The 18976-nt window shown below is 37.4% G+C and overlaps 3 protein-coding genes across 6 annotated transcripts; all 3 read right to left on the reverse strand.

Annotated features, from left to right (window-relative positions):
• Positions 1–1236: 1236 nt before the first annotated feature.
• LOC122053678 (protein XRI1-like) lies at positions 1237–3370 on the reverse strand. 3 transcript variants are annotated; one of them, XM_042615673.1, is made up of 9 exons: positions 3202–3370; positions 2813–2868; positions 2605–2727; positions 2449–2534; positions 2305–2365; positions 2131–2212; positions 2000–2046; positions 1835–1915; positions 1237–1719 (listed from the first exon to the last, which is right to left on the reverse strand). In XM_042615673.1, exons 1-9 carry the CDS (start codon positions 3228–3230, stop codon positions 1442–1444), a joined length of 843 nt encoding a protein of 280 aa, XP_042471607.1. In that variant the 5' UTR covers positions 3231–3370; the 3' UTR covers positions 1237–1441. The 3 variants fall into 3 exon arrangements, with proteins under 3 accessions (XP_042471607.1, XP_042471612.1, XP_042471615.1); XM_042615678.1 differs by lacking the exon at positions 3202–3370 and adding an exon at positions 3075–3187; XM_042615681.1 differs by lacking the exon at positions 3202–3370 and adding an exon at positions 3058–3163.
• A 2092-nt stretch (positions 3371–5462) lies between these two features.
• On the reverse strand, positions 5463–8264 carry LOC122053706 (RPM1-interacting protein 4-like). Of its 2 annotated transcripts, XM_042615699.1 has the most exons (4): positions 7185–8263; positions 6409–6855; positions 6013–6189; positions 5463–5688 (listed from the first exon to the last, which is right to left on the reverse strand). In XM_042615699.1, exons 1-4 carry the CDS (start codon positions 7188–7190, stop codon positions 5656–5658), a joined length of 663 nt encoding a protein of 220 aa, XP_042471633.1. In that variant the 5' UTR covers positions 7191–8263; the 3' UTR covers positions 5463–5655. The 2 variants fall into 2 exon arrangements, with proteins under 2 accessions (XP_042471633.1, XP_042471637.1); XM_042615703.1 differs by lacking the exon at positions 5463–5688 and having other exon boundaries at positions 6085–6189; positions 6260–6855; positions 7185–8264.
• An 805-nt stretch (positions 8265–9069) lies between these two features.
• Positions 9070–18489, reverse strand: LOC122053697 (O-fucosyltransferase 1-like). The gene is made up of 9 exons (XM_042615691.1): positions 18299–18489; positions 18043–18205; positions 17132–17213; positions 16977–17047; positions 14322–14410; positions 12555–12678; positions 12164–12447; positions 10681–10810; positions 9070–9855 (listed from the first exon to the last, which is right to left on the reverse strand). Exons 1-9 carry the CDS (start codon positions 18304–18306, stop codon positions 9232–9234), a joined length of 1575 nt encoding a protein of 524 aa, XP_042471625.1. The 5' UTR covers positions 18307–18489; the 3' UTR covers positions 9070–9231.
• Between the last annotated feature and the right edge of the window lie 487 nt (positions 18490–18976).

Genomic DNA, 18976 nt, shown 5'->3' on the forward strand with positions numbered 1-18976 from the left:
GCCCACTTCAATCTCATCCATCAGATCTGAGGAGTTGTGACCCTCAGATCCCGCCTATTGTCATCGGCCATCGGATCTGGATCCATTGATTCGATGCTTCAGATCAAATCTCATCCCAGGCCCTCAGATCGTTACTCTTTGCGATCCAACGCTCTAGATCGCATCACAAGCGATCCATCATACCTATTTGATCAACGTTGATCAACGGTAGCCATCCATTCCCTAAGTCAACTGTCCAGTCATCTCCCTTTGCCCACGAGGATGCCGCATAGGTACTGCCACGTCAGGTACGAGCCTGACACGTCACCCGAGTGTCACGTAGGCACTGCAATGTCACCTGGAGCATAAATTTAAGCTCCTCAATGCTCCTCGCGACGATGCGTACGTGTAAAGTGCCCATTGCGCACGTAGAGGGCTCACAGGTGCGAGCACCTGCTCGCCCTGGGCTAAGGGGTCACCTGTCCTTTTATTTTTGTGTTAACTCCATTAACACATCTTCATTAATAAGTAGAGAATACACATCGAGAATTTTCGATGTGGAACTATTCTCTCATGCACTTTATTAATGAATAATAAATGTTATTTTGGGCTGACTTTAAACATTAATTTCTCATTCACCCTTAATCGGTTTTGAGCAAATTAATAGTCTAAATCTATCTACGCGAATCGTAGATTTCAATTTTGAAGTCAATTACGACTTTCAACAATTGATGGCTTCCTTCCTCTAAATCGTTTTGGTCCATTTAAGGTCCCAATATCCAACAATAACAACTATTTAATAGTTACTATAGCAATATTATGATAATTTTAACAATGTCAAAAAATATTTTAATTAAATTTAAATAATTTTAATCAAATTGTTAAAGTTTTTTTTTTTAAGTGTTGTATCTATAAGTTTTTTGATTGAGATGGAATAAAAAGTATAAAAAATAATGAGATTTTTATTTAAAAGAAAAGAATATTAAATTACGACCATATGAGAGTGGCAAGGCCGAACAAGAGCATCCGGATCAATTCTCAGCAAAGGTCATTACCAAATGTGATTGCTTCCTAGACAAACAAGAGCATTCAAAGTCAATTCTCATCAAGGATATTACCAAACGTAATTGATTCCCAAAAAGTCTTGTTGCGGGTGTCTGGTTGCTTGCGCTTATAGATTTACCCGATGGATGAACCGGAGAAAGACCGTCTATAATTTGAGCATTCTGGATTATCCCCAATAGAAACCCCGTTGAATAAACTCCAAGGTCATCCTCATTTTGCCTCTAAAGAAAAATCACAAAGTCCTATGTACACAAATCTTGACCAATCAAGCAGATGGGATCGAAAGAGAATAGCCCTGTGAAATTCTAAGATTTCCCACTGTAAATAAGTAGTAAAACTAAAAAGATTCAATGTGCACAGTGCTATCTTAGAAAAAAGGGAGAAGCCATCTATCTATTCAGCCTTTGGTTCTTAGAACTGTAATGCTTCCTTTCCCTCCTTCAGTTAGAATCTTGGTCTTCACAATCACAGGCTTCCCGGAAAAAGGCGAGGTTGAATATCCGACAGCAGTGTCATTGTGCATCTCAATTCTTGGTTTCATTGGTGGAGCATGAATCCGTTGGTTTATGTCTTCCAAAGTCGAGTGTCCTCTAGCTTCGCATGGTTTGATGAAGGTAAAGGGAATGGCAACAGAGGAAGATAACCTTGTTTTATAATTTGTAGGGGATATTACACCTGAAAAGAAATGCATAACAAGAAAATGATCATAGATTCGAAGAGGTTTGAGCACAGAAACATATTAACCGAGCCTTGAATCGAACTAGGAGGATTAACAATGCTACAAAAATACCTCTGGAAATCTTAAGAGTAGCAGAGTTGATGGGTTTTGGAAAGGCAGTGGTCACTGTATCAGGTTCTCCATTGAGGAAATCTATGAAGAACAAATGATACTGTCAAATATATGTGGACAACAGCATCAGGATTCTGAATAGACACCAGTTAGTTCTCTACTAACCTGAAACATCGATAATTGGTTTAATTTGTTCGCTTTTACTGGACGACCTACCAAGAAATACACAATCAGGTTATGAAAAAAAAAAGAGAAAAACATGTAAAAGAAAAGATGATTCAGTAGAGCAGCAATACATCTCACTATCATTTAAATAGTTGTCCAGCCACTCATCCAATGGTTGATCCAAGACTTCATTGCTGAACAGAAAACCTTCATCTAGCACAAATTCTCTGATTAGAATTAGCTGTATCATAATCCATGTCTGCATTAGTGAACCAAATTATTCAAGGAATAAAACCAATGAAAACCTGAACTTGTTGGATTCCAGTCTAAATTTTCTGACCAAGTATCCATTGGAGCTGAGTTCTCCTGAACATTAAAATCAAAGCAGGTTGATTCCATTGGTCTAAATGGAATATGATAAGAATTGAGAAAATGGCCTTAGAACTTACTGCATCAGCATCACAAGTAAATAAGGCCCGACGTCTCTTCAATCGCGGTTCCTCTTTCTCTTCCCGGAGATTCTTCTTAGCCTTATCTGTCATGGCCTTTATCAGTTCAAGGGGCTTGAGACAGTCACAATTAGAGGCAAAAGCTGAAGATTGTACCTCTTAAATCCGATATGTCTAAGCCAAGACCAGTGGAATTTGGAATGGGGGTTTGATTCGGCATGGCATATGACAAACTATCAGTTTTTTGGTTGTTTCCATCCCAAAATCTCTGACGTAGACCTATAGATTTGAGAATACAAGTCCAAAATATTAATTTTTTTTCAGGGGGGAAAAAATGTTCGAGCAGCGAAGATGAACAACAAACCAAGATGGTAGTCTCTGTACACGCAAGTTTCATCTTCTTGCCATTGCCACGCATCACTGTCACAAATTCGACATATATAAAGCAAATCCAAGAGTTTTGTATCAAACAACAAGCTGATTCAGATCAGGCCAAGAATGCTAATGGATTCTATGCTCCAGTAAACATAACTAGATTAGGAAAAAAATATTCATCCGGATTAAACGCGCACAAATCGAAATCAAGAAAAATATGAGAGAGAAAAACACATGGCAAATCATGAGACCGGATCAAGGGATGGCCAAGATAATACATTCCAGTCGCAGGGGAATAAATTAAATAGGATGGATTGAGGAAGAAGCCATCAGAATCTGACGATTCTTTATTACAAAAGATTGGTAAGAAGATCTCACTTGTCGACGATGTTTCGATGGAAGTCCATAGCCGTTAAAGAGAAGAGAGAGCTGTAGCAAAGTTGACTCCTTTCCTTTATGTGTGACTGTGATTCTGGATGTTCGAGCAGCGGAGAAGAAAGGCGATTGCGACGGCACGTTTTCCTCCCTCTCCGCAACCAATGACCACTCCTTTAATCTATTCATGAATTAACCAACGGTCCTGATTCATGGAACGGAACTCGGATGGAAGCACCACCAGCTGCCCATTTCCTGGCATTTTCTTTTTCATTATCTATTTTTTGTCCCCACGTTATTTATTTTTTCATTTTTCCTCTTGTTACTTCAAATTATTGCAACCCGCTCCCCGACTTGTGGAAACAAAAATATCCCTTCTCCGATGTGTGTGTATATATATTGATTAATATATGTATTTAATTCTTTGAATTGATTAATTTTAAAGATGATAGATTTAATCTTATGAAAAAATTTTATTGGGTACATTCGAGAAGTGTAAATGAGCTCTAACAGATGACCCAGTATCATGAATGATTTGAGCACTCCAAGCGTATGATACGCACTAGGAGATAATCGAACTCTCATTGTATAAGAGTCCATCTAATTTCTTGCCATCGCATCGAGCCCCGAGGCTTCTCGATTTACTAATGATGATAGGCCCATCGCATCAAGCCTCGGGGCTTCTTGGTCTACTAATGACGACAGATGAGGACATCGTTCATCCTCCAAAATATGAGAATTATAATTTTAATCAAGAAAAATTATTTTATTAATTTGATATCTCCTCTAATTTAATACTTTTAAAAAATAATCTAAAATTTTATTAATATCAAAATATTCTTAATATTTTTGGGTAAAAATCATAGGAGCCCCCCATTTTTCGAATCATCAAAGTAGTATCACATTTTATTTTTTTTATTAAAAGAGTGTCCTAGCCTTATGAAATAACATAGATGCCCTCTGACACATGTATGCATCTGACACGTATAATATTATCTTTTTTTCTCGTCTAAATTTTATCACGTTGTAGCAATTATATTCCCGTAGTTACTACAAGATTGTAATTGTAACAGCTATGGGTACATAATTGCTATAACGGTTGTTATAGTTATATTAGCTACGAAATCGTACGTAATTGGTATAACTACAATGTTGTAGTATCTATGAACCTACAACTGCTACAACTACAATCCATGCATAAGAGGAGTTAAGAATTGATTTTTTTTAATTGGGAGAAGAGTCACAATTCCATAGATAAGTTGCTGGCTTAGAAATCCTAAAGTTTAAATCCTAAAACAAACTAGTAGATGAACTTTTTATTGTGGGCATGTTATATGTTCCAAGTGATTTCATGAGTAATTGAATAGTTGTGATATATCCTTCTAACATGATGAGATAATTAAGAAATAGATTCTATATTTGGAATATATTTTTAGTATGAAACATCTTTGTAATTCTACTAAAGAAAATATTAACAGAGAAATTTATATGTTCTAAGTGATTCAACAATTAATTGAATAATTATAATATATTTGTAACAATTACAAAATCTTAGCTGCTATAATATAGTATACTGTTCACTTATAGTAGCTACGATTTTATAACTATTATAATATGATCAGATTTAGACTGAAAAATAGGTAGGAGTGCGCATACAGCACGTAGGAGAGCATTTGACTATTTCAGAAAAAATAGGACATCTCATTTTTGCCCAATATTTTTTATAGACCAAAATGTTAACTGACTTACTTGGTTACCAGTAAATACAACTAGTGGGCCGAAATGATAGAATATAGCCCAACCCAGATAGATAGCTGAAGTATACGAAATGCTCTAGGAATTGAGGATAGACACGTCGTGCACACAATTTAAGAGAAATCCAAAATAGAAATTAAAAAAAAAAAAAGTACTGGACTGGAATTCTATACCACACTTGCCACTGCAGCAAACTTGAATAGAAAGTATGGCATCTACAACTTTCAATCTTCTTGCACTTTGCTTCTTCACTGTGAGAACTTGGTAACTAAGAACACATGTATAGTTGGAATCAAAGACTTTCTGTAATTTTGTAGTGATACTGGTTAAATGGATATGCATGCTTTAGAGAAAAGCTTGTTCCTCGAATATTTCGACTCATTATGCATGTGCATATACAACTGTAAAACGATTAGACAAATTAATCAAGTTTTTGATTCAGCATTGGCACATTCACGAGAGTCTACTAAAGAAGAAATAGATCAGACACATCTGCAACATATCTTCCTGCATTTTGATAACCAGTCTTTTCAATACTTGATAGTATAACTACAAGAATGTGTAGAATCGGTCAGGGTACAAAATATATATACGGAACACACAAGAAATATTCATCATAATAAAGCTATGAAGAGAACTTCGAGAACGAAGCTGTTTAAAAGGGGCTTTAGGCTTAAACTTCAGAGACTCTCATATCCAGTTTCACTTTGAGAACCAGCTTAGGCACCCGCATCTCTGCAACAAGAATAAAGATATTCGTCAAACTATGACCGATATTGCAATAAATTTTCTTTGTAGTGAATATCAAACCATTGCGGTAAAATGGTAGAGTTCATAAAGCTTCATTTGCAAAAGTGAAGCCTCTGTAAGCCTGATTCCTCCTACAATCAGGACAGTTATGATGTGCAACAACTACTAGTCAAATGCAATTATTACTGCAGCACATCTAGCTGCTGCATTTGAGGTTTCTCATTGTAAAGATTCGTAGTCTCCACTACAAATATGATTGTAAACTAGTCTCTGCAGCTACTTGTTAAGGAAATATGATGTGGTGATGACCTGAGCTTCTGTAGTAGTTTCCGGTTGAATGTTTGGCTCCGGTGGCTGATACGGGGTTCCTGGAGTTCTTCGATTTTCAGCTATCAACTTGAAGATGCCAGTGTACTTCTCACCGGACGCCGGATCATTCTCATCCCACCCAGCAAAAGGTGGCACTGCTACATCATCATGAGAAGGCTGCCATCCAGATAAGCACCATTAGCATAACTGTTTTTTCACTTCCGAATTGGAAATCATGTCATTTTACCCTCATGTCATTTGCAAGCCTTGCACAATGTTTGAACATGACTTATCGATGAAGAGGTTAAGTTTAGGGTATTTCAGTTGGCAGGCAACAACTGAAATCAACTCGATCAAACATGCAACTGCATAATAAAGTTCTAAAGAATATCTTACTGTTGTATTGGCCTTTGATCTAATTCTTCCAGGAGTACCTTCCGATGCCAACCTCCAGTCTGATGTAGGATTTCTCGCAGCTCTTTCAGCAGGTTTACTCTCACGGTTGCTGTCGTTGTATCTTGTCCATCTTTGCTTGTCGTCATTATATTTCTCTGGATCTTCATTTCTCTGACGACGTGGATTTGTTGAGGATTTACGAACAACGTCTTCATTGCGCACTGAAGGTCTATCAGTTCGACGAGAATTTCCACTGCCTCTTCTTGGCTTCGAGTCTTCAGTCTTGGCAGCATCAGTATTAGGCCTAAGCTGTCCGTCTTCGACAAAAGCTTGACCATTTCGGTTAGTTGGAGTTATCCCTCCAACTTTCCCCCGGGCTTGGTCGAAGAACTGTGTGCGAGGGACGCTTTCAGCAGTGGCCCAGTTGCCTACTTTTGTGTCTTTCTCCTGTTTTTGCATCCAAAAAGAACCATTAATTCTAAGTGAAGATTAAATTGATGACGAGCTTCTATCGACGTGAGCCAGTAAAGAGAGAGAGAGAAAATCAAATTCTAGTTTGGAAATTAATCGAGCAGTTTGCAGAGATCCCACTATATAATTCAGCAAAGCTAACATTTATGAGAAACAGAAAAGGGCAATTGAGCCGAACTATTTCTCAGGTTAACCAATTCATGAAGACGAGCAAAGTGAGAGATCTTCGCGTAATTGATTCAGCTGCGATGCCACAATGCAGCAAATTTGCTCCCAAAGAAAACAAGAGGAAGAGAGGGACTCACAGCCATTCGGTGGGTTGCGATAGAAAAATAGCAGACGCAAAATTCTCGGAAGCAGCTTCAAGCGACCTCCTTTTGGGCTTTGTGGTTTCAGAGAGAGGAAGAAAAGAACCATCAACTTGAGTTGGAGGAATAAGAAGCTTGAGAAGATGATAATTAAAAAAAAAAAAAGATAGATAGATAAATAAAATTGACGGCGGCAACTTGGTCGTTGTTTCGGGACAGATATTCAGATAAGCCCCTCCTAATTAATAAATTTGGTCACGGCCCTTCTTGTAAAAAAATGCTCAGATCATGTCTCCTCTCATATTTTTGATCAGGGATCCTTGGTCCATTTTTAAGAGGATGAATCAGGGCAGGTAAGATCAGAAGATCTCGCCTATATATTTTTCTCACATGACATGATAAAAATAATAATAATAAAAAAGCTTACATATATAATTATATAAACTTTGAGCCTTTTTCTATAGTGTTTGTTTTCTTTTTTAAAAAAAAAAAAACTTTTGTTGCGTTTGCTTTTTAGACTGAATCGTTTGTGGGACTCGGTCAAAATTGATCGGTGGACTTGGGATAATTGGATAAATGATTAAATTGAGGGAAATGTATCCAAGCAAGCATTGGAAACATATTGCACTTCATTGGTTAACATTTTTTTATTTTATTAAATATATTTGTTTTTTTTTTTGCCACTGTTTTTAACTATTTATGTATATATTCTTGGAGTGAGAGAGAGACGTTTTATTGTAGTTTCCGAGTGAACTCCCAGAAGTGACAATTTCTTCCTCGAACAAGCCTTCATTGTTTTTGACAGGAATCTTGGCGATTGGCAATTTTCCTGGAGAAAGCATTCATACCTTGTTCTATTCAATCTGTTTGAATTTTCAACGCGAGGAAAAGAAATTGTTAGGCAATAGTCTGATGATGGCTACCGTGTTTCTTGGATAATTTACCATTAAACAAAAAGAATAATAAGAGAAGAAAATTTCAATAAAAATTAAAGAAAAAATTATAAAGGGGTAAAAATAAGGAAAGCGAATTTTAGATATGCTGCTGAATTAAATTTCATGTAAATTTCTGAGCTATAAGAGTTAGGAAGTTTATCATACACTTAATCATCGCGTGGACTATCCTTCCTATGCTTGGACTAGTAGCTTTGTCTTTCCCATTTTTTCTTCCCTGAGAATATTTGGCAAAATTCCAAATTTAGGTGAACAAAAGATGATGGAGACTACCTCCATGGAATTCAAAATTCTTACTTTCGAGATTGAGACGAAGGTTGAGAATTCATGAATTTGGTAAGATATATATATATATAAACAGAAGTATTCCAAGTAATTGTTCTAGAAGACATAAATTGAATGGAAGGTCCATTTATTTCGCATAAAGTAATGTGTAAAATATTTCTGGGAGCATAGAGGCAAGTTATACTGAGAGAATTGCAATCACAAATAATTAAAAAAATGACAGCGAAACTATATGCAGATGTAGGTGAAAAACCCGAACATTTATTATAAATTATCTCAATTTAAATGGACTTGGTCAATGAAATGTATGAAGATGCCAAACCCATAGCAAAAATGGCTATCAGTGATAACGATGGTATACAGTAGATTAATCGCTAGGCATTCCAGAGCTATAGCTTTCAAGCGTTATGTAACAAGTCATAGAAACATTACGTCAGAAGAAACGTACCAAGAATTTTACAGTCTTTACTGATTCCAGAAATAGCTTTCCACTGATGAATAACCTCAACTGGGAACTATTTGAGGCTTGCATATGAAGCATCAATTGATAGAGGAGAAGACCAAATGATTCTGTGCACATTGTTTACTACAACAGAAATGGAATATATGCATGGTTGAAAAGTTTTGCCTCAAGAATGCGAACATGAAAACTAGGCTCATGAATATTGATCATACGGGAGAAAAATAAGGTAATAAGATTCATGTGTTACAGGATGACCCAAAACCATTGCATCCAAGTTAAAATGGAAAAGAATATCTGAAGAACCATTTTTGATCTCCTCTTGATAAGCTACAGATTAGAAAGATTAAATTCCTGTCGAATCTGAACCATCTGACTTGTTGGTCATGATTTCTGATTCTGAATCATCACCTTCATTTTGCAGCTGACTTTCTAGAACTTCCATTGTGTTATTAGGTGGACACTTATCAGCCGGATTTTTTGGAGAGATTTGGCAGAAGCACTCAGGCCATGAATTCGTATAGAAGGATTCAGGCCGTACACGTTTGTGAGGCCCACCAAACTTAGAATTGAACATGACCTGCCTAATGCGTTCCTCTAAATTGGAAGTGCGCCCTTCCTCTCTGTCCATGAAAATAGGTGCTAGAGCTTTTCTGTTAGGTTGGATTGTGGTGCGGAAACCATAGTATAGGCGATGGCCCATGAGGTTATTTGCAAAGTTGCTTGGGCCGTCATATGTCGGCATGAAAATATCAGACAGAAGACAAACCATGTAATCCACAGCTGAACCAACCAGTCCTCTTGCATTCTCTTCAAGCTTTTCAGATGGCCCAACTGTGTTGTGATTTTCAAGCCGAGTAAACATTGACCTGAATGGTTTCATGAAGCGGTCACCACCAAAAATATCACCTGCAGCAATGTAGATCCGTGTGGAGTTGTCAAATCCCATAGAACGCAAGATGATTCCAACCTGCTCAGCAACAACTAGGAATTATGTCTTCACTACTAATCATCCAATATTATCTGAGGAAAGTGCAGTGCAATAATCACCATTGTTTTCCAGAATTTAATTTACAAATTTACTCTTAAAATCTCTATGAAGAAAAAAAGAAAGTAGTAAAACAAGGCCAAACAAGCTGGAAGTGGAATTTTTTTGTTAGGAACAAGTTGAAAACAATAAGAAGCAGGATGCAAGGATGACAGAAAGATGGTAAAATAATGAATACACTAAAGAGAGGGACTTTAAGACTTGGAAACCAGAGGGAAAGTAATGAATACACAGGGCACATAATGAATACATGGAGCATAACTCAATAAGGTATTGAGTATTTGGGAGCATCTGGAACTTTTAGGTCATCAAAGACAATATATCCATGATCACATTAACACTTTAAGAACTTAAGCACCATGAGGATCAAATTATTTGTTCATTGGGAATGACAATCATAGAGTTGAAGCTGACTCCAAAGAATATTCCATAGTCTGGCATAAATAAGATAAAAGATGATATAAATCCTATACAATTGGGAGAAACCTATGTATTGTCAACAACTTGCAATAGAATGAAGTAAGCAGGCAAATAAAACTTTCTTTGAAGAGAGAAGTGGATTGATAGCTAGATCACAATGGTAGCTAGCGATAAGCGGAATTTGCATTTTGCAAGCTATGGTTCCAATTTGTATAATGCAGGTGATAAAATGTATATTTCTTCCTATCTGCAAACTGCCAACTATAATGGAAAATTAAGAATGCAATCCACTGTTTTGATGAACAAGTTGAACTAACTAATCAATACCTCTTCTGGAGTTAATGGGCACTTCCCAATAAGCAGCCTCTCTCTGTAAACAAGTTCCTTCTCTGCAAAGTTATTTTTACGGTACTTCTTCAAAATTTCCTGCTCTTCAGGAGTAAATATATCGAAACACCTACAAGAGTAGATTATTCATTTCTGAACTAGGTGTTTTGAGTTCAGGGGAAAAAAGCACCAAACAAACTTTCATTTTGCATTGGTAGAAAATCATTGTCGCTTCAACTGGGATTAGATACTTTGAATATATATGGATCCAAATCAGCAAAGGGCTTTTACAAATGCAGAACACAAAAGGCTGTCCTTGAATGCTCAAGATAATAAAAGAAGCATCCTAGGCTCTTTTATGTTAAAATTGCTAACACAATCATGCTAAACTCCATTCATAATATTCATATGAACATGCCTTCATGCTGTATTAAGGTTGCTCCTCTGTGACAAGGTCACTAAATGTCGTCAGAGCAAATTCTATATTTGTAAGGGTACAGATGAACAGATTGTTTTAGACTGGCAGTAGTTAACACCACATTAATCAAATCTGTAACAGATAATATGTTGGTTTTGCAAGGCTGGTGCAAAATATCAATGATGTGATGGACTGCCATTGGATGCGAAGTCTCGTGTGGTTAGGGTCTCAATCCTGTGTTACTTCACCTAAACAAGATCTGATCTTTGTGAAGACAATACCGGAATATTTTTAGAACTAAAAGATCATGAAAAGGTCAAATACAACTATTTGATGACACCATATGCTTCTTGGTTCAATGAACACATTACACACTGCTGGTGGAACACAAAACATTGGAATACTATTCTGTCAGCAACAGAGTTGCTGCCGGAGTCCTAGCTCAAAAATCTTCAGGATATCTGCGACTTTGTTGGTCTGTGCTTTTTTATTTCTGATTAATTGGGCAGATACGGTTACAAGCGAAACAAAGAGATAAAACAGGTATGTCATTTCAATGATAAGGATATAGATACAACAACAATCAAGTTTTATCCCAATAGGTGGGTCAGCTAATGATAACGATATAGATGTGAAAACAAAATTAATGCACTAAGCAAATATGCCTGCCATGTCGAGGATTTCATACATTATAAGAACTGAGTTTGAGGATATATTTAGTGATGAAAAACTCTAGAATTCACAACTTGTCAAACTTAGTATATCAGATTATACTCCATGGCTACCCTACCACTGATCCCATACTTCTTAGTTTCCTTTAGATCCATTGCAACAAAGCCATCCAAACCTAACCCTACCTTGATTTTTGCAATGTGATGTGACAGGCTAACCCTAGACTTCAAGTAGCTCAATTCATTGTCAAAATCTAACTAGAATTTCACAAATCCACCATATGTGCTATCTTCTGATGCATAATGATGAAGGCTGGCATAATGATTAATGAAATGCTAGCTTGCAAGTTCGTGAATCTGTAATATGATTGAGCTATAAGGAAAGACTTCATACCCAGCAAATGCAAGCATATCCATCTCAAACCGAAGGTGTATAGACAAAAAATGACCTTGGGAACGAAGATTATCTACTATATCAGAACTTAGTTTCATTATATGTGGCCTGAATCGAAGTGCATGATAGTTCACTCGGCATCTCAATCTTTGGAGTTCAGGATCATCAATCTCCTCTGCTAGTCGATGAGAAAATGGAGTGAGATAAATAGCACCATATTCCTTCATCTTTTTCAAAGCAAATGTAGTGTACCAACTAAGAGGAGCATCTCTTGGTGGGTGAATCTGAAAATACAGAGCACTATCAATTTTTGTTACCAAAAATTCAGTTTCTTTATATGCGCAACCAGCAAAAAGTGATGAGTATCATAGAATTTGTTATATTCAGAAACCTGATAAGCTTTCAACTTCTTTGTCTTCCCCTTTAAAGACACATCAGGAAGTTGTTGTACAATACGAACATCATATCTCAATGACTTAATGAAATGCTCAACATCATATATACCTGGAAAACCACTGTGTGGGGGAACAACTCAGAATGAGTACATCATTAGAGCATGCAAATTAAATATGAAGGCATGTTCAGTGAAATAGACAAACAATGTTTATGGCAAGTCAATGTATACACAGGGGCCGTTCAAGAGGAATGATAATCACTCCAGGTAACTACAATTACAGTGTGGAAAACAAAAGTATGTTTGTTGGCTTGTGATTTTTGATGGACGTCTAATGTTAGGTGAATTGGAGACCTATGGGTGTTGAGTGATGAATATTTGTGAAGAATCAAAGTTTAACGCTGTCCAGTATGGAAAGTGCCAAATATACCTATCAAGGTTGGCAAGCTGTCCAACTGTGTGATTTATTATATTAGAAATCATTGCATAGCATCCAGACTATCAGCACAAGTAGAGATACTAGAAGAATGGAAAAAAAAACCCTAAAATATTGATATATTCAACTTTATTAATAGGCAGTACTCAGTACAGCATGTCTCAAAGAAACATCATTATTTTCTTGCAGGACCTGAAAAAAATAACTATCAATCCCACTGCAGTCCTACACTAACAAAGAGCTATTTCTAAGCATATTGATAATGCTATTATTAATTGATTCGTAGATTTTGGCAAGCATTGAAATCTCAAGCGAAGATGAAGTTTTGGTCCCTACTTGGCTCAAGATAGTGCTGCCAGTATCAATGCCGAAGGTGTGTTGAGACTTGAGAGAGAAGGGGATGGGGGCACCAATGTCAAAGGAAGAGAAAAAAGAAGAGTAGGAACAAACATCAGTGTTGGAGGTGTGCTGAAAGAGAAGGGGGCACTAATATTGAAGGAAGGGAAAGGAGAGGATGAAGAATGTCAGTGTCAGAACAAGAGTAAAAGACGAGCTTTCCTGGAGTGGAGGAAGCTAGCTGGTGTTGGAGGAGGAAGGTAGGCTGCTAGAGTTTCGTTTTCAGAGTAGAGGATAAGGGTACTACACAGATGAGTCAGTGTAGAGTTTGCATCGTAACTTCTGGTGCAGAGTACTAACAACTTGGACAAGGTTCTGCAATGTAGGAAGGCACAAAGGTGTGCCAACGAAGGAAGTTGTGCTCGCGATCACATATTGACAGTCTTGAGTGTTGGTCAGCAAGCCGAACAAAGACGCTGCCATTTTGGTACATGAAAAAAAGAGTTCCCTGATGCCTTTTGGTTCATCAAATGGACTCTACTATTTAATAAGATATCCATGGTAGAGAGGAAAAAAAAAAAAAGACAGCCCGGTGCACAAAGCTCCCGCCATGCGGGGTCCCGGGGAAGGATAAATTGTACGCAGCCTTTATCCTGCTTTTTGCAAGAAATTCTTTCCAAAATTCAAACCCATGGTAGAGAAAGAAAAAAAAAATCTTATTTATATGAAATATATCACCAATTGTTTTTCCACATATTCATCTACATCACAATGTACCAGATGACCCACAGCTAGTTCAGTTCAATATTGCTGAGAAACCAATGCAAGTCGTGTTTAAACTTGCATAGAACAGTGTTACTTCATAGTCATGCTGCAAGACGAGTGTCATGCTGATGCTTATATCAAGTACCATGGATCTGTAATTAAACTATTAAGGAAGATAATATATGACAAATATGTTCACAATAAGTCAAATACTTAGAAGCAAGCACCTCTCATCATGCCAAAAAGAATTAGCATCCAACTCGGGCAACACGAGTGTTGCGTTCATAATTCGGGCAGCAAGAACGGCATTACATATCTGCAAGATCACAAGCGAAGTGGTAATTTAGTCAGTTCAAGCAAGTGAAATTTCCAGTCAGAGATTATCAATTCTCCTAACTGCAAGACCTAAACTTTGTCTCCTCTAAAGAACGCGCTCCATTGCAGTTAGAATTAACGGTCTATTTGTGCTATTCAAGGTGTAACAAATAAATTTTTTGTTCACTATATACAAATTTTGTGCATTCAAAAAGAGTTGACAAGCTAGCCTCTTCATTGCTTAAGAAGAATACTGAATTTTAGGCTCTGTTTATTTCACATGAGACCCAGAAATTATTTCCCAGATTCAGTGTTTGGTGTGATGTAAAATGTCAAATTAACAATTTATCATTGGTCAATGGACATCATAAACATTTTAAGGAAAAATGTTTTTCTTTAAAAAAGAGTGTAAGTAATTTTTTTCAGTTCACTAACATCAATAAACTCCCTTCCTGCCCTACATTTCAAGCCTTGTGCTCTCATCATTGAGTATGAGCTCAAGTGGATTGCACTGATTGATCAGTCTAGGCATACTAATAGGCCCGTTTGGTCAAACTAGTTTGATCAAATCGCACACTCAACTAGGCCACACACCCAACCAAAGCACATAATCCCCTTGGAGTGAGCAATACAGCCAAATTACCAATCTTAGTCGACTAGAACAGACCAATTGCTCAAATGAATTAGACTATCTGACTGACAGAAGTGACCAAATTAACTGAACCGACTAAAAGACCACTGGCCTAACCAATTGGCCTGCTCAAACCAATTATCTTGCTACGACCAATTGGCTTCATCGAACCGCACAGACCAACTGGCCTAACCTGCCTAGTATGCTTGGCTTCCCAATACCACTTGACCCCTAAACCCCCTTGAACCAATCTGCTGGCCAAACTGCTTGCACAAATCAGCCCACTTGGCCACCTACATGAGCAAACCACTTAGATAGACTAGACCACCTGAAACACCCTGAATGATGGGCCTGCCCTGACCAATTAACCCATTGAATCGGCCAACCCATTCAAATCACTTAGACTTACCAACCAAACTTGGAGAAGTAAAAACATTTTAACCTTTATGTGCTAACAAGTCTCATTTGTGAATATATTCCTTGTAAAGAATTTCTTTGGAAAATATTTTACACGTACAAACACTTTATTGAAAACAAATGTAGAATTGGATCAAATAATTGTTAGGTATAAATCACACCATATCCATGTCTAGACCTAAATAGAAAGAGTACCATGTTGGGGTGAAATAGTATCAATTTATCTCCAATTTTTAATGGAATAAAATTAATGCATATATGGTAGCAAAAGATGGAATCTGCACCCAGCGGCCTCACACGATCAGCCCCACGACCATCTATGAGGAGGTAAATCGGGAAGCTATAATTGGCCAATGCGGAGAGGGCTTTCTTTCCTCGGTTTTGCCAAGATTCGAATCTTTACCCTATGGTAGCAACTCCGCCTCGCACTAGTCAACTCTAACCCTGCCCCAAGGGCAAAAAGGATATTGGAGATTGTCATTTAACCTGAATAACATCCAGTGAAATTTTTTGTTTTCTACAAACTACCAACTTTGAAATTATCATGTATCGTTTAGATATTAATAATTAAAGGATTGATGTTCTAGTCAGAATACTGTATACAAAATGGAAAATCAATGTGATCACGTACTTGCACCAGTCTATGTGGTTCAATTTTAATATAGTGTTAATTTCGTTTTCTCTAATTCATTCCTATGGTCATTTATTTACTGATCCAACTAAATTCTTTACTAATATACGACTTAGGGGCATTATATATGTGAAATCCTAAACTCTACTTTTGTTGGTGTATTCCTACTATGCAGTACCGTGAAAGTCTAGTCCGTGACCAATATAAATTTTCGATTAGTATTAAGAGCCATAAGATAACCATATGTTCAAGTTACATCATCCAAACAAATGTTCAACTCCAAGTGGTATTTGGAAGGACCAAGTCTTCAAACATATTCCAACTTTCTAGTTAAATATGTTCAGATAGGATTAATCAATGACTAAAAATATCTACTTACATCCATCTTTAATCTTTTGCTAAATTCTTTTAGTTTTTTCAACTTCAGCGTCATCTGGCAATGATATTGAGCATGTGCTGAAGTAAACATGTAAGAACTAAGAACTACCGAGAGTTTAGAAAAGTTACTTATCTGTTGCTTCCATTGGCATTTGTGCCAAGTCTATATGCATTATGACATTCAGTTAATAAGAGATTATCATGTTGAATTTAGATACCTTTGAATCAAGAAATGAATAGCAAATAAAATATGGTTTAGTGGCAGTAGGACTACCTGGAAGATAAGAGATTCTTATTGGATCATAGCAGTAATATGGTTGTGAAACTCAACAGCAATTTCCTATGTCTTGTGAATAACATAATCTCATAGAATTACAAAGGCCAACACCTATGTAAGATGAATCCTCATTTTTGATAATCCCTTGATCTGACCTTTTGACAACTATGGATGATAAGAATTCAAGAATATGAAATTCTGACTATGCTTCAACATAAAACAGCATTTCTTACCGCACCGCGTTGTTGATTTAGGCCACCATTGCATCGGACTCGCAGAAAACCATTAGTCTCAGCTGGTGGGGCTGTAGCAATGACATCAAAGTGAAAATACGAGAGTTCACATTTTTAGAAACAGCAGTGTCCATTTTTTAAGAAATCTCACATACATGGCCAGTACGATCTGGGAGCAGATGAGGGTCTCCAACCTCCTGAGTTAGCACTTTTCCAGAGCTTATCAATATCAACAGTCTTCATACACATCAAAGAAATATCATTAGAAAATATATCATCAAAAAAGAAAAAGGTTTGAGGAACCCCACATCAATAAGCCAACGATAGTTGCAGGTAAGTAGGAGAGTATGAAACCCAAAAATGAGAAGTTACAGAATCCAGACAATAACAGGATCAGAAAGTACAGAGCTAAACTAGAATTTTCATACATTCAGATGAGAAATCAATTAGGTGTGCCTGAATACTATATGAAATTTAGGATGTGCTTTGATCTTTACATAAACAGGAAAGGTGAGACATACACTTACTATCTTGACCAAATAAAACTGATTTAACCCATATATAGGAAAAGCAAAGTAGCAAAAAGACTTACAATAAAACAAATCAAAATTCTCACCAAATTTTTCCTTAGTGCTCTCCAAAATTGGGGAAAAAAACAACCTAAATAATTGAACCTAATCAAAACTCTATTCAGTGTCAATATGAGGTTAGTAAAAACCTCTGAATCCGCAATTCATTAACCACCTTTTGACTTAAAGACTATTATTCAACAATAGAATCGTGATTAATCACCTCAGATGTGATCCTCACCGATTGCAGTTGTTTGCTATCCTTTTGATCCGTATTACCCTAAAATTAACCCAGAAGAAAATGCTGGGTAAGTTATTCCAAACACGGTTGTACGTGAAACTACCTAAATTTCTGATTCGACGAACATTACAGTAGCCCGCCTGGTTCTTATCACAACGACTTCAGTCTGATCTTTTCAGCAATAACACTATCAAGTTCAATTCGTGAAGCAAACAAAGCAGTAGCTGAATTTGATAGATCCAGAAAAATAACAGACCTCTACCCGGTTCGAAGGTCGCGTGACCCCAATCATGGAGAACAGCGACAATGAGCAAACGATGAGAACTATCAGGGCGACCGACAGACGCACCGCCATGCCCTTCGCCCCATGCTTCAGCAGTCTTTGCGCCCCGCCTCTCCGCCCCCAAAACTCTCCACCTCTGCATCAAAAAATTCACAGACGATGAATGATAACGGCAATGATCCAAGAAAGAAGACAACAACCGACTGGGGGAAATGACCGTCTTTCGCACCTCCGCATCGGAAACACGTTTAAGCTTTCCTCGCCTACCGGTGCATCTTGAGCACTCCAGATTTAAGGCGTGCTTGTGATCTGACGATGTGTGAGAGCGACGGTGTTGCTTAGAATTGACGAGTAAAAAAGGTTAGGGCAGATCGCGGAAGGAAGAGAGAGATTAAATGGAGGTGCCGCGGCTCCAACATATTCGACGATGTTTGCTTTATTGACATTTAACCTTCCGAGAGCTACTCTACCCATCGTCTACCCCACGGGATCGTGCGACTCACATGGAGCCACACGGAGTTCTTCGGTAGGGTCGCGCGTATGTATACAGTAGAGTCGCATATCCTCGTTAACCGTATGACGTCATTGATATTCACTCAGCCGAACTGCCGAAAAGCAGAGCGTTGGCAAGGAGGGAGGACAGCGTGAAGAGAGATGGAGCTTGTGATCTTCCCCGCCGAAATGGGTTAGGTCTTCGTCCGGGATCATCGGCAACCTCTCGTGCAATTTAAGGATGTCTCCTCCGACGGTCTAGTATCAGGTGTTATCAATTTAAGAAAGCTCTTAGAAATGAACCTCCGTTCAAATATTTGCTTTGTTTTACACTGAAATACAAATCAAATAAAGCTCTTAGAAATAAACCTCCGATAAAATATCTTAAAATTTGTCAAATCTATCAAAATATTTT

Source organism: Zingiber officinale, chromosome 1B (assembly GCF_018446385.1).
Source record: "Zingiber officinale cultivar Zhangliang chromosome 1B, Zo_v1.1, whole genome shotgun sequence".
NCBI classification, from domain to species: Eukaryota; Viridiplantae; Streptophyta; class Magnoliopsida; order Zingiberales; family Zingiberaceae; genus Zingiber; species Zingiber officinale.